At 44.9% G+C, this 14,887-nt stretch overlaps 1 protein-coding gene across 11 annotated transcripts in view; it reads left to right on the top strand.

Annotated features, from left to right (window-relative positions):
* Positions 1 to 13,737, top strand: part of LOC132388856 (NACHT, LRR and PYD domains-containing protein 3-like) — a 41,472-nt gene extending 27,735 nt beyond the window's left edge. For 9 of the 11 annotated variants that reach the window (XM_059961279.1, XM_059961277.1, XM_059961276.1 and 6 more), the window contains 5 exons: positions 2,361 to 2,452; positions 4,040 to 4,206; positions 6,825 to 6,996; positions 7,095 to 7,160; positions 11,969 to 13,737. In XM_059961279.1, coding sequence (XP_059817262.1) covers positions 2,443 to 2,452; positions 4,040 to 4,206; positions 6,825 to 6,996; positions 7,095 to 7,160; positions 11,969 to 13,722 — 2,169 coding nt within the window. In that variant the 5' untranslated portion in view covers positions 2,361 to 2,442 and the 3' untranslated portion in view covers positions 13,723 to 13,737. Of the gene's footprint in view, positions 1 to 2,360; positions 2,453 to 3,348; positions 4,207 to 6,824; positions 6,997 to 7,094; positions 7,161 to 11,968 lie in introns of those variants that run through there. The other 2 variants (XM_059961275.1, XM_059961274.1) reach the window with 2 other exon arrangements.
* The last annotated feature ends 1,150 nt before the right edge of the window (positions 13,738 to 14,887 follow it).

Below are 14,887 nucleotides of genomic sequence, written 5' to 3'. Positions count from 1 at the left end.
ATCCATTGTAGCTGCTGTCATCCTCTCCTTCTTTTGCCTTCTGTTTTACCGAACATGAGAGTCGTCTCCAAAGAATCCTGTCCCCTCATGATGTGGTCAAAATAATTGAGCTTTTCAAGCTTCCTAGTGAACAGTCTGGCGTATTTCTCCAAGTATTGACTTGTTCGATTTTCTTGCTGTCCAACGAACACTTTCCCCCAACATCCAAGTTCAGAGGCGTTGATTATTTTGTATTCAGCCTTTCTAATAGTCCAGCTCTCACAGCCTTACACCACAACTGGAAATACTATATACTTGACTCTACGGTCCTTCGCAGACAATGTTATGTCTCTGCACTTCAGTATTTTATCTAAATTTGAAATTACTACCCTCCCCAGAAGTAAGCGCCGTTTAATACGCTGCATTTACCATCATTTTCAATCTTTCTTTATTGATTAAAAAATGTATATGAATAGATACAAATCAGCAGTGAAGTTCTATCAAATACATAATAGAATAAATGTACAAAATAGAAAATGATATACACTGTCAAAATCATGTGTAATATAATATTAGGCTATTATATATAAACAGAGAACCACAACTCCTCTTGACAATTCATACAAAAAAAGACTGGAAATGTTCTATGTATAGGAGAGAAAAAAAACACTAAACTAACCTAAAACAAAAAAAAGGGGGGGGGACTAGGCAGTCCACTTGAGGACAAGATTACAAAAAAAGAAAAAAAACGTCCTTCTGTTCAAATCTGAAACTTCACGGAGAGAGAAAGAAAAGAAAGAAAACAACAAAAAAAAAGAAAAGTAAAGAACTTAGATCTTATGAAAATATTGAATAAAAGGTGGCCAGCTTTGTTCAAATTTGAAAGATGTATCGAACGTCCGAGTTCTAATTCTCACCAGGTTTAAACAAAACATAATAGAGGAGAGCCAGAAAAAAGCAGTAGGTGGATTAAGATCCTTCCAATGCAACAAAGTAGCTCTCCTACCCAATAAATTTGAAAAGGCTATCACATCTACCATCTATAGAAATCTTTGAACAACGGAAGAAAAACTCCGTCTCTGCTTCCACTTCCTTTCCATTTATTACCACAGAGTTAATAGGAATGGCTGGTTTTCTTAATATTGAACAAGAAGCCAGCTTTCAACTTTCTTCTTTCACTTTCATTAGAAGTTTCTTCAGATCCTCCTCACTTTCAGCCATTAGAATAGAATCACATGCATATCTGAATTTATTAATATTCTGTCTGGTAATTTTGACTGCAACATTTTGAGTCCTCTGGACCAGCATTCCTCATATGTTCAGCATATAGATTAAATAAGCAGGGTGACAATATGCAGCCTGGTCATACTCCTTTCCAAATCTTGAACCAGTTTTTGTTCTGTGTCGTTCTAACTGTTGCTTCTTGATCTTTGTACAAGTTTCTCATAGGGCAGAACAGATGTCCAGGTATTCCCATTTCTTTAAGGATTTGCCATAGTTTATTATGGACCACACTGCTGAAGGCTTTAGAGTAGTCAATAAAACATAGCTAAATACTTTTCTGAAATTCTCGCGATTTCTCCATTATCCAGCGTAGGTTAGCAATTTGGTCTCTGGTGCCTCTGTCTCTTCTAAAAGTAGCTTCTATCTGGCAGTTCTTGTTCCATATATTGCTCGGGTCTTGCTTGCACAATTTTAGCTTTACCTTTCTAGCACGTGAAAAATTTCGGTAATTTGAACAATACTTTACTTGGGTATGGGGATAAAAACGGATCTTAATCCAGCCTAAAAGTCATTGTTGTTTATATTTTTCCAGATCTGCTGGAAAATTGCATGCAACACTTTTACCGCATCACCTTTTTAGAATTTTCAACAATTTTACTGAAATCCTATCACATCCTGCAGCCTTATTATTGGCAATGATTTCTATGGCCCATTCGACTTCACTTTCCAGAATGTCTGGCTCTAGATCGATGAGGGAGTCATTGCAGGTGTCTTCGCTGTTGGATCTTTCTGCAATTCTTCTGTGTGTTCCTGCCAACTCCCTTTGATGCCCTTTGCTTCTGTAAGGTCATTCCCTTCTTTTTCTTTTCCAATGACATTTTACATAAAATGTTCCTTTGATTTCTCTAATCTTCTGCAACAGATGTCTTTTTTTTTTCCAATTCTGTTGGCATCTTCAGCTTCAGTGCATCGCTTCTTTAAGTAAGTTTCCTTATATTTCCTTGCTATCTTCTTGAAATTTGTGTTCAGTTGGAGGTCTTTGTACCGATCTCCATTTACTCCCTGGAATGTCGGAGAGTGAGCAGTGACCTTACATAAGTGTTTTATATTTGAAGGACAGAGTAACTGAATCATACTATTTTATTTGTGTAATTCAGGTCATTGCCAGCAGGTGGGGCGTGCTTCCACCCGGACGTCAGACAAACAGACGATAATCAACCAACGTCAGTCAGAGTCAGAATGGACACGGGTATGTTCCCTGGGCTCTTTCTCATTAAAACTCTGTCATCATGGTACACGTGTAATCAAATCGTCAATAATTCAGAGGGATAAACTTGGGAGATAAAGGGGCAGAGAGAAGGTACCATCAAACGGAGTCATTGTTCCAACTGGTAAAGAGTCCATGAGCATTGGAACAATTCACCAGCTCCAGCGCAGGGACCTAACGAGGGGAATGATCGAATCGCTCCCCTCACCACACAAATCTTCACCTGAGTAAAAGGAGACGGAGCCCCTGAATACGGTGGCTGTGGGTAACACTCAGACAGGAATACAACAGCGGGCAATGAAACAGTCGAGGGAACAGATAGAATTTCTGTCAGCATTTGGTACGCCCTGATGTGGGAAATGCCTCCGATAGCCATTGAGAGAAACAGAAGTTGTTTTCTGTTTGGAAGGGCAATGGTGAATTCTCCCCAGATTAACGGGTTGTTGTACAATGGAGGTGAGGGGAGTCCCCTGTGTTTGTTTTCTGTGGCCGAGTTAAAGAACGTTATATTGAGGGAGGATGGGCTGGGTGCAGGAGACAGTGAACAAGAGACATTGTACACAGGGAATCTGGGGTGGGGGGGGGGTGCTACTGAAGCAATGAAATGTCCTTGGCGAATAGGATTGAAGTAAAACAAAATAATAAGTGGAGAGGGCATCGTACAAAATGCTGGAGGAACTCAGCAGGTCAGGAAGCACCTACAGAGAAAAAATAACCTTCAGTGTTTCGGGCTGAGAATCTGTAAATTGATTTCAAAGTCGTCTTGGGTACATAAAATGGAGTCAGCACGAGAGGAGCGTTGTTCTGGCTGAAGGTCTGTGACCAGTAGTGTTCGCAAGGATCACTGTTTCGCCATGTGCGTGAATCAAATAGGTTAATCATATGATATACTGGGTGGACTTATTCGTTGATTTACAGAGTTGGAGGAGTTGAATAAATTTGGGACTGTTGTCAAAGTGTTCAGAATCCAGTTAGAAATAGGAACAGAGAGTCACCAAGTACAGATAATTCAGGCAAATGTGAGAAGTTGCATTTTGAGAGGTCAAATTCGCGAGCAATGTGCACGGAGAATGTTGGGACTGATAATAAGATTGATGTACTGTCGGGTCTTGTGATGGGTGTGCACAGCTCCCTTAAGGTGGCAACACAATTGGTAGTGTGCAAACGATGAGTTGAGGTATTTGTTAAAGTTAGACTGTAACTGGATACGCGTTGGTTAAGAGACAATTTCAGTATTGTGCACAAATTGAGAATGATGTGGAGGGTCTGTAGAGGGTGTAGACGAATTTCACCACAAAAACCTGAGGTAACAGGTCTGTTTAGATGGTAAAGCTTAAAGGGGATTTACGATGCAGGTTTTCCACAGAGAGTGATTGGTGTCTGGAATGAGCTGCCGAGGGAGGGACTGGAAACAGATACTCAGCAGCGTCTGAGAGGCATTTGAACTCATGAGTAGGCCGGGAACGGGGGACATTGACCGTGTTCCTGAAAATGGGATTGGTTTAAAATGGCATCGTGTCCGCATACGCTTGGTACATCTACTATTTTATGTTCTACGACCGACTACAGATCTGAACTCCGCCATCTCCGCCTTCCTGTCAAATTGTGACGATCACCAACTGTTTCGGTTGACGAGATTCTACATGGAGCGACTGGAGCAGGCGATTGAGGAGGATGTGGAGGGAGTGGGCTCCATGTTAAAGGGCGAGGATCACTTCACCAGGCAGGAGTATCACGTAAGTGGAAGGGACATACACTGACTGTATATTCTACTGAATCTATCACAAACCGACAGAACCGGTGTAACGACACCTCTGGGCTGTAAAAATCCTCTAATGCTTGTGGTCAACATCAAGAAAAGAGTTTTCATCTGCGAAAAACCCTGAACTTTTATTAACCAACACAACCTTCTCTCCAGTTTTCTGATCACATTCATTTATAGACAGATTAGGATACAGGCAATGATTGACTGGTGAATTTAGTGATGTGACACTTGACGGACATTGCAAGTGGACAGATAACCACTCTACACCACTCATCCCATCATGTTCCCAATGTTCGACCTTAATGGCCACTCACCAGTCTGCGTTCTCCTGATGACCCACGGGTTTCCCACAAATCAAATATATAGTGACTTATTTCTCAGCTCATTCTCGGTCTACCTTCAACCCCATCGTCAGTTCAACACTGACTGTCATCTCTCATTTGAACTGCTGACCCTTTTTTTGATCAATACCCCAACATGCCTCATGGTTCTGTTACCTTCTGTTCCTTGTGACTTCCAATTTGAGTTTGTAATTACCATAGCATATACTGTTAACACGGGAAGTGCAACATTAGTGCCACTGAAAATATTCCAAATATCTACAGCTAACATAGAATTACAAGGAAACAGCTTTCCAATGGTCCACGTGCTACTGGAGTGCGTTCACCCATTACCACCCAGAATGAATATTAGTGAAGAGCCAGACACCATACTGAACACAACATTCCACGTGAGGCAGCTGACAATTTCAGTCCATACTTCTTACTCAACATTACCACCGGTCGCCTTTGGTCTGTCACACATACACAATAGTCCTGAGTTTGCTGGCTGCTCCTCACTGCCAGTTTCCAGCTGTTGGCTGGCACTGGACCCCTCATGGAGCCTGGCAGTGAAGGGTGAAGCTGCTGCGGTTCACCAGGGATTACCCTGGCAAAACTCAACAGTGGCCCGGCCATAGTTTCACCTAGTCATAGTCATCAAACCTTACAGTACAGCAACAGGCTCTTCTGCCCACCTAGTCCACACCGACGTATTATCTGCTTAGTCCCATTGATCTGAACTCGGACTGGAGACGTCCAAAACTCCCCCATTGAATGAACTTATCCAAACTGATCTTAAGTAATCAACTCGAATGTACATCGACTAATTAAGATGGCAGCACGCTCCGCGCTCTTCAGCAACCTCTGAGTGAACAGGTTCCCCTTCACTTTGCCTTTCACCTGTCATCATTACCCTATGATCTCTAATTCCAGTCTCACTCAACCTCAGTAATAAATGCATTTTCGCAATAACTCTCTGTATACCTTTTATAAACTTGTATATCTCTTTCACATCTCTCATGGTCCTCCGACACTCTATGGATTAATGTCCTAGCCTATTCACACTTCCTCTATATCTCAGATCCTCAACTCCTGGTAACAATCTGTATTTTATTCTGCATTTCTTCAATCTTATTGATATCCTTTCAGGAGGTAGATGTACACATTGCTTCAATTTAGCCTCTGAAACATCAACTTCGACATAATATCCCAACTTCTGTATTCAATATTTTGATTTATGAAGCCCCATGTCCAAAAAGCTTTACAACGCCATCTACCTTCGATAACACTTCCAAGAAATTTTGGATCTGTATCATTTTGCAGTATCTCATCACACTTCCTACTCTTGTCATTGGTACCAACGTGGACCAAGACCTGCTCATCCTGCCCTTAAGGAAGTTTCAGAGTCGATACGAGATATCACTGACCTTGGTAACACACCATCCAAAAATCCTGTTCTCGTAAATAGAATCTCCAGTCTATTCTCCTGATCATTTTATTCCCCGTCAGTGAATCTCAGCACTTCTCATCCCTTCCGAGTCACAAAGCCAAACTCAGAGCCAGAGGCATAATCACCGTGGCTTTCCTCTGCTAGGCCATACCCCGAAACAGAAAGCCGTATCCCTGTTACAAAGAGTTTCCTGTAGTGGCTGCCTGTCCCCTTCCCTCTCCTGACAGTCACCCAGTTCCCTGTGTTCCGGGCCTTGTGTACAGCTCCCTCCCTGTATAGCCTGTCAGTCAATCTCTCAGCCTCCGGAATGATCCTGAGTTCACCCAGCTCCGATTCCTCAGCACAGTCTGTATTGAGCTGCAGCTGGATGAAATTCCTGAAGGTGTAGTTATCGGGGACACTGAACGTCTCCCTGTCTTGCCGCACCCTGTAGGAAGAGCATCCCACTATCCTGCCTGGCTTTCCCACTGTTCTAACCGTGAAAAAGAGAAGGGAAGTATTACCCAAGATCAACCCAAGCCTCCGCCTCTCCTCAATGAACCCTCTCTGACACAAAGCATCAATAACCTACTCTATCTCTGGCTCACTCACACTATGACTGCTTTGCTTAAACATTGCCAAGTGGATAAGTACCCCGCAATCTGTGGCGTTCAGAAAGTCATCATTGGCCATGCTAACTTCTTTTAATTTCTTTTTCCTGCTGCGAACAATTGCTGTCAGTGATTTGCGACGAGCAGAATGTGCTGGGTCTGTCCATGTTCAGGGTAGATTTGAACCCATCCCTCCGTTCCTCAATATATTCCCCATTGTTCATTACAGAGCGTGACTGAGCTCGCGAAGAAGGGAAACCGAGCGGGCGCTTCCAAACTCCTCCTGGATCTGGTGATGGAGAGAGGCTCCGGGGCCCGGAAGGTGATGTGGGAATCCTTTGTGAAACTGCACCACCATTTACCGAAGCTGAGCAGAATATTGAATGAAATACGGGAGCGAGGTACGGTGTACAATACACTGTGTGTTACAGATGTAAATGCTGATGAGTTTACAGTATTACACAGAACAGACTTCATGCAGGTAAATCTGTTTGAACAGGTGACGGCCAGTTCGCCTACATGGACACTGAGCGGGATTTCTCTGAAGTGCCCAAACATCTGAAAGGTAAGTGATGGAACGGAAATCTGAAAGTCTGTATTTCACACTGAGAGTCTGAATACGTCTCTGTAGAGGCCTGTTTAGAGACTGTCAGTCTGGGAGACAGGTTTTTGTTGTTATTTCACACTGAGAGCCTGAATACGTCTCTTTAGAGGCCTGTTTAGAGACTGTCAGTCTGGGAGACAGGTTTTTGTTGTTATTTCACACTGAGAGTCTGAATACGTCTCTTTAGAGGCCTGTTTAGAGACGGTCAGAGTCTGGGAGACAGGTTTTTGTTGTTATTTCACTCTGAGAGTCTGAATACGTATCTTTAGAGGCCTGTTTAGAGACTGTCAGAGTCTGGGAGACAGTTTTTGTTGTTATTTCACACTGAGAGTCTGAATACATCTCTTTAGAGGCCTGTTTAGAGACTGTCAGAGTCTGGGAGACAGGTTTTTCTTGTTATTTCACACTGAGAGTCTGAATACGTGTCTGTAGAGGCCTGTTTAGAGACTGTCAGAGTCTGGGAGACAGGTTTTGTTGTTATTTCACACTGAGAGTCTGAATACGTGTCTTTAGAGGCCTGTTTAGAGACTGTCAGAGTCTGGGAGACAGGTTTTTGTTGTTATTTCACTCTGAGAGTCTGAATACATCTCTTTAGAGGCCTGTTTAGTGACTGTTAGAGTCTGAGAGACAGGTTTTGTTGCTGTGGCTGGAGGACACGAAGCAATTTGCATTTGTCACAACACCTTTTCTGTGGGGCCGAGTATCTGGAGATTTGACAAAACTGAAGCCAAACCATTCCAATTGGAACATCCAACTCCAGCAAGGGAAATCTCGCACATCTGATCCAAAGTGGAGCCGAGATTTGTTGTTATTCCTCCATACGAACATGACATGGGAGCAGAATTCGGCCATTCAGCCATTCAGTCTGCTCCGCCATTCCATCATGGCTGATCCCCGATTCCACGCAACACCATACACCTGCCTTCTCGCCATATCCTTTGATGCCCTGACCGATCAGGAACTTCTGCCTTCATTACATCCATGGACTCGGCCTCCACTGCAGTCTGAGGCAGAGCCTTACAGACAGTCATTATTCTCTGGCTCAAAGAGTCCTCCTTACCTGTTGTAAAGGATCGCCCCTCAATTTTGAGGCCCTGGCCCCTAGTTCTGGATGCACCTGCCACAGGAAACATCCTTTCCACATCCACCCTATCTGGTCCTTTCAACATTCTGCAGGTTTAAAAGAGATTCCCTTGCATTCCTTAAAATTCCAGTGAGTACAGGCCCAAAGTTGCCAAAACACACCTCATATATTAACTCCTTCATTCCCGGAATCATCCTCCTGAATCTCCTCGGGACTCTCTCTAATGACCACACATCTTTTCAGAGGTACTGAAAAGCTGTTGACAACACACCTGCAGTGCAGCCTGACTATACAGTCTTGTAAAGGCTCAGCATTTATATTCGATTCCCTTTTTTGCCACCTTTACCACAGACTCGACCTTTAAACTAATCTTCTGTGAGTTTTGCTCGAGGCTCCGATGTCCCTTTGAAGTCGCTCTGCACCTCTGATTCTTGGAACTTCTTCCTATTTAGTTAATAGTCCGCTCCTTTCACCAAAATGCATTATCATACATTTCCAACAATGAATTCCATCTGCCACCTTTTAGCCATTTTTTCCAATATGTCTCAGTCCTGTTGCAATTGCACTACCGACCCCTCCACCTATCTCTGTATCATCCGCAAACTTTACCACAAATACATACATTCAATCATCTAAATCATTGATAAACAATCTGAAAGTCAGCGGTCCCAATACTGATCCCTGCGGAACACCACCGGACACTGGCAGCCAACCAGAAAAGGCCCCTTTTATTCCCACTCGCTGTCGGCTGCCTGTCAGCAATTCCACTGCACATACCAGTATCTTTCCTGTGACGCCATAGATTTTTATCTGGTTAAGCAGACTCCTGTGCGGCAGCTTATCAAATGCCTTCTGAAAATCCAAGTAAATGGCATCCACTGACTCCTTTGTCCACCCTGCTTCTTACTTCCAGGATGAATTCCAACAGAAACCATGCTAACTTATATTGTCATTAGTCTCCAAGTCCATCGAAACCTCAAACTTAATAAGAGACTCCAACTCTTTCCCAGTCGCTGAGGTTTGGCTAACTGGCCTATAATTTTCCTTCTTTTGCCTTCCTCCCTTCTTAAAGACCAGAGTGACAGTTGCAATCTTCCAGTCCTCCGGACCATGCCCGAATCAAGTGATTCTTCCAAGATCATGACCAATCCATCCGTCATCTCTTCAGCAACCTCTCTCAGATCTCTGGGATGCAGTCCATCTGGCCCAGGTGACTTTGCACCTGAAGAGCTTTCAGTATGCCGAGATGCTTTTCCTTTGTGATAGCAATGGCACTCACTCCTACTGCCTGTCACTCGCAGACTGCTAGCGTCTAGAACAGTGAAAAAATATACAGAGTGCACATTCTCCAGTGTTCCAGCATGGACTCTCACCTCCCTTTTAATCTTTATATAACTGAAAGAAAGTGTTTATTATCCTGCTTTATATTATTGGCTTTGCTGTCCTCATATTTAATCTTTTCCCTACTTATAGTTTTTTTAGATGACTATTGTTATCTTGTACGCCCTTTCCTCGGCTTTTATGCAATCCTTAACTTCCATTGTCACCCATGGTTGCCTACACGTGCCACTTTAGAACTTCTTCCTCCGTGGGCCGTATCCATCCTGCAACTTGAGACCTATTCCCAGAAGCTTCAGCCATCTCCGCTAGTATCCTTCTCCAATCTACCTGGGAAAGCTTCTCTCTCGTGCCTCTGTAATTCGCTTTATTCCATTGCGATACTGATACTGTAAGTTATGCTTCTCCCTCTCAAATGGTATTATGAATTCACTCATATTATGATCACTATCTCTTAATGGTTCTTTTACATTAAGCTCCCTCATAAGTTCAGGGTTATTACACAACACCCAATCAAAGACAGCCTTTCACTGAGTTGTCTCAAGCACAAGCTGCTCTGAAACGCAATCTCGTGGGAATTCAATAAATTCCCTCTCTTGCGATCTGATTCCTGACGTTCGTTTGATTTTCTTATTCCCCGTGCACATTGAAGTCCTTCATTACAACTGCGTCATTGGCTTTAACACACGCCTTTTCCAACTCCCTTTGCAATCTCAACCCCACACATTCGCTATTTTCAGGCCAATATAGGGTCCCTATAAAGCTTTTTTTTTAACTCTTACAGTTTCCTATCTCCACCCACAAAGCTTCAACATTCTCTAACCCTATGTCACCTCTTTCTACAGATGTGATTCCACCTTGAACCAGCACAGCCACATCACCAACGCCTATGCCTTCCTGCCAGTCCTCTCGATAAGACGTAAATCTTTAAACGTTAAGCTCCCAGCTATGGTCTTCTTTCAGCCATGACTCAGTGATGCCCACGACATCATAATGACCAATCTCTAATTGCGCCAAAAGTTCGTCCACCTTATTCTGAATGTTCCGTGCATTTAAACACAAGGCGTTCAGTCCTGCATCTGCGCCTTTTTGAATGCTGTCTATGCAGTACAATTTAACAGTTTGCTCTCTCTGTATTTGAAAACATTCATTGGCTTGTCCACCCTAACATTCATCTTAAACCCATCATCTACTTGTGAAACTGCTGGTTCATCCACAGCTCTATTGTCCTAGTTCCGGTCCCCCGGCCATTTTAGGGTAAAACACTCCCAACAGCTCCAGTAAATCTGCCCATAAGAGTATTGGTCCTCATCGGATTCACATGCAACCCGTGCCTTTTGTACAGCTCCTACCTGCCCCGGAAGTGGTAACAATTATCCAGAAATCTGAATTCCTGCTCCCTGCTCCAAATGCTCTGCCACACATTTTTCTGCCACCTCATTCTCTTCCTATTGCCACTGTCAGGTTGCAAAGGCAGCAATCCTGAGATCACTACTTTTGAGTTCCTGCTCCTCAGTTTTTTTCCTAACCCCCTGTGTTCTGTTTTCCAGACCTCCTCCCTTTTCCCTTCCCTACGTTGTTGTTACCAATGTTTGTCACAACTTCTGACTGCTCAACCTCCCTTCTCAGGATATTGTGAACGTGTCCAGAAACATTTCGGACAATGGCACCTGACAGGCAAAGTCCCATCGGTGTCCACAGAATCGCCGACCTGCCCTCCTGACTTCAGAGTTCCCTATTACCGCTGCCATCCTCTTCAGCTTCCTGCTCTTCCGCACATCACCGGGGATTTGCCTGGGTTCATGTACCAGCTCCTCGGAGAATAAGAGACTGTAGACCAGTGTGGGGTGTGTTACACCGTGACTGGCTCAGCCTGGAAAAGGAAACAGAAATTATGTTCCTTTTCTGTGGCGCAGTACAGACAGCTTAATCCTAAAGGAGTGTCAAGAACATGGGGTCCATTGTGAGAGAAGTAAAAGTCAGTAGAGCAAGTAAATGCCCCCCTCCCCACTGTTACCCTCTGCGGTGTTGCACATTTCAGCAGAAGCTGAGCAGTGAAAGCAGTGAAACCACCCACTCCACACAACACTCTCCTCTCCAGAATCACGTGTGCACTTGCTGCTCGCTGGAACACCGGGGAATCTGCAAACTACCAACAGAGGGGAGAGTGGAGCCTTTAACAGCGGATCTGAGTCAGATCAGAACTGTTTCTGGGCCGTCGTTCAGTTTCAAACACTCTAATCTCTGATCACCCGATTTCACCCAAACAGTGTCTTTAACGAGTATATGTTGTGAGCTCCATGTTCATCAGATCAGGCATTGACAACATGTTTCTGTCCGTCATAAGATGTTCAACAGAAACACAAGGAGACTCTGCGGACAGAGACTGAAAAACTGAGAGTGAACACGATCCTGATGAGGGAGAAGGTGAAGGTTTTCCAGCTGGTTGATCGATACGCTGAGCTCACGGTCATTTCTACTGTTCGAGATCGGACACTGGTGGAACATGAGCTGCTGGCAAGAGGCAGAGACCACGAGGAGTGGAGAGAAAAAGATCTCCGTGGTAAGCTGGAAAAAATCCGTACTGATCAGTTATTCAAGAAGAGCTTTGTTCAAAAATTGAAAAGATATTTCTTTGGAAACAAATCAGGGATGTCCGCTGCAGTGGCCGGAGTCCCAGGGATCGGGAAAACAACAATGGTACAAAAGATTGTTTACGACTGGGCCACGGGGAAGATATACCAACAATTCCAGTTTGTCTTCAGTTTCAAATTCCGGGATTTAAACACCATTAACTGCAGAATAAACCTGAAGGAACTGATTCTGCATCATTATCCCTACTTTGGGAATATCCTGGGAGAGATCTGGAAACAGACAGAGGGACTGCTGTTCATATTCGACGGATTGGATGAATTCAAGGACAAAATCAACTTTGTTGATGGTCGGAGAGACACAGAATCACAGGACACAGATCCTGAATTCAAGTGCAATGTGTCTGATATTGTGTATAGTTTAATCCAGGGCAAGCTGCTCCCAGGGTGTTCAGTGCTGGTGACCACCCGCCCCACTGCGTTACATTTACTGGAAAAGGCTGAGATCAGTGTCTGGGCTGAAATCCTGGGATTTGTTGGTGAGGAACGGAAGGAATATTTCATCAGGTATTTTGAAGATCAGACGGTGGCAGAAGCAGTTTTCAAACACGTGGTGGAGAATGAGATCCTGTACACCATGAGCTACAACCCCTCCTACTGCTGGATCCTCGCTCTGGCACTGGGCCCCTTCTTCACACAAAGAGTCAGGGACCCGCAGCGAGTTCCCAAGACCATCACCCAACTGTACTCCTACTATATTTACAACATCCTGAAAAACCATGGCCGTGAGATTGAGAACCCCCGTGATGTGTTACTCAGAGTTGGTCAGATGGCCTTCAGAGGAGTGTCCGAGAAGAAGATTGTGTTTACAGGTGGAGATTTGATCAACTACAATCTGCAGCCTTCCCAGTTCCTGTCCGGGTTCCTGATGGAGCTTTTGGAGAGAGAGGATTCTGCCCAGAGCGTGGTGTACACATTCCCACACCTCACCATCCAAGAGTTTGTAGCTGCAGTCGCACAATTCCTGAATCCACATCCCGGGGATATCCTGAAATTCCTCACTGGAGCCCACAACACGACAGATGGGCGATTTGAGGTATTTCTCCGTTTTGTTGCTGGTCTCTCCAACCCAATGACAGCTCGGGGTCTGGAGGAGTTTCTGGGTCCATTTCCCAATGAAACAACCTGCCGGGTGATTGACTGGGTGAAGGAGGAGGTTAAACGCCAGAGTGGAAACACGGAGAGTGAAACTGGTAAAAGGAGCCTCCTGAACACATTGCACTACCTGTTTGAGTCTCAGAATCGTGGACTGACTCAGGCCGCACTGGGATCTGTGGAAAGGTTTTCACTCAGTGGAATGACACTGACCCCGATTGACTGCACGGTCCTGTCTCATGTCATCGGACTCTGTGATACAATAAAACAGCTCGACCTGGAGAACTGCCACATTCAGTATGAGGGAATACAGCGGCTGGGACCCGGGTTGCACAAGTGCCAGGAGTTGAGGTAACTTGATTTATCTCTCACTCTGATCTGTGAAACTGTTCCACTGTGTTGTTTCAATGTAAAGGAATTTTGGTAAATTTGTAGTAAATCAGATTGTGAAGAATTGTGACAAATGCCCAGGGGATCGGTCAGTAATTCCCCAAGGACGGGAGGGTTCTGTGGTTCCTTGTGAAGGGATGTTGGAGACTTCATCAGATCAGTGAACAATGACCATTGGTTGAATGGTAGTAAATCACAGGAATGGCTGTGTTTCTCGCTGCCTGTGACACGTCCATTGACAATGTTCCTTCTCACTGTGACTGACACCCAGACCGACACTGACTGCAACAGGTGGGTCAGAGATTCACAACCCCTTCCCGGTGAGGGACAAGAGACCGTCAGCAGACTGTCCCAGTGAGAAGGAAAGAAATACCATTGTGAGATTGTCCTCCCACTGCCCTTCCCCGTGTGTGACTTTGCTCACTTCCAGATACGCAAAGAGCGAGGGCGCATCTCCTCTGGGCCTCTGTTCAGACCCAACACACACGTACAAAAAATGTCTGCGTCCTCTCGTCTTGTAGGATTATCGTTTACCCTTGGAATCCTCCTGTGGGACTTCTCATCCCAATCTCTCTTCCATTCTTTGGAATCTCGCCCCCATCCCCATTCCTCCCGTGGACTCTCTATTACTCTTTCCTCATCCTCCTGTGGGATGTCTTGTCCACACACCCCACCACCCTTCCTGTGAGATCTCTCTTCCCTATCCCCCTTCCTTTTGTGGGATCTCTCCTCCCGATCCCTCTTCCTCCTGAGGGATCTCTTCCCCATCCCCCTTGCTCCTGTGAGATCGCTCTTCCCCATCCCCCTTCCTTCTATGGATTTCTCTTCCCTATCCCTTCCTGCTGTTGGAACTCTCTTCCCCATACCCTTTCCTCCTGTGGGATCTCTCTCCCCCAACGAATTCTTCCTGTCGGATCTCTCTTTGGCATGCCCCATTGTCCTGTGGAATTTCTCTTCCCCGACCCCCTTCCTCCTGTGAGATTTCTCTTCCCAATCCCACATCCTCCTGTGGGAACTCTGTTCCACATCCCTCTTCCTCCTGGCCGATCTCTTAACCCCTTCCCCCTTCATCCTGTTTATTTTCTGTCTATATCCCCCTTCCTCCTGTGGGATCTCTCTTCCCCATGCCT

The sequence above is a fragment of the Hypanus sabinus genome, unplaced genomic scaffold, assembly GCF_030144855.1.
Source record: "Hypanus sabinus isolate sHypSab1 unplaced genomic scaffold, sHypSab1.hap1 scaffold_429, whole genome shotgun sequence".
Taxonomy (NCBI): domain Eukaryota; kingdom Metazoa; phylum Chordata; class Chondrichthyes; order Myliobatiformes; family Dasyatidae; genus Hypanus; species Hypanus sabinus.
This window is presented reverse-complemented; position numbering and strand designations above follow the sequence as displayed.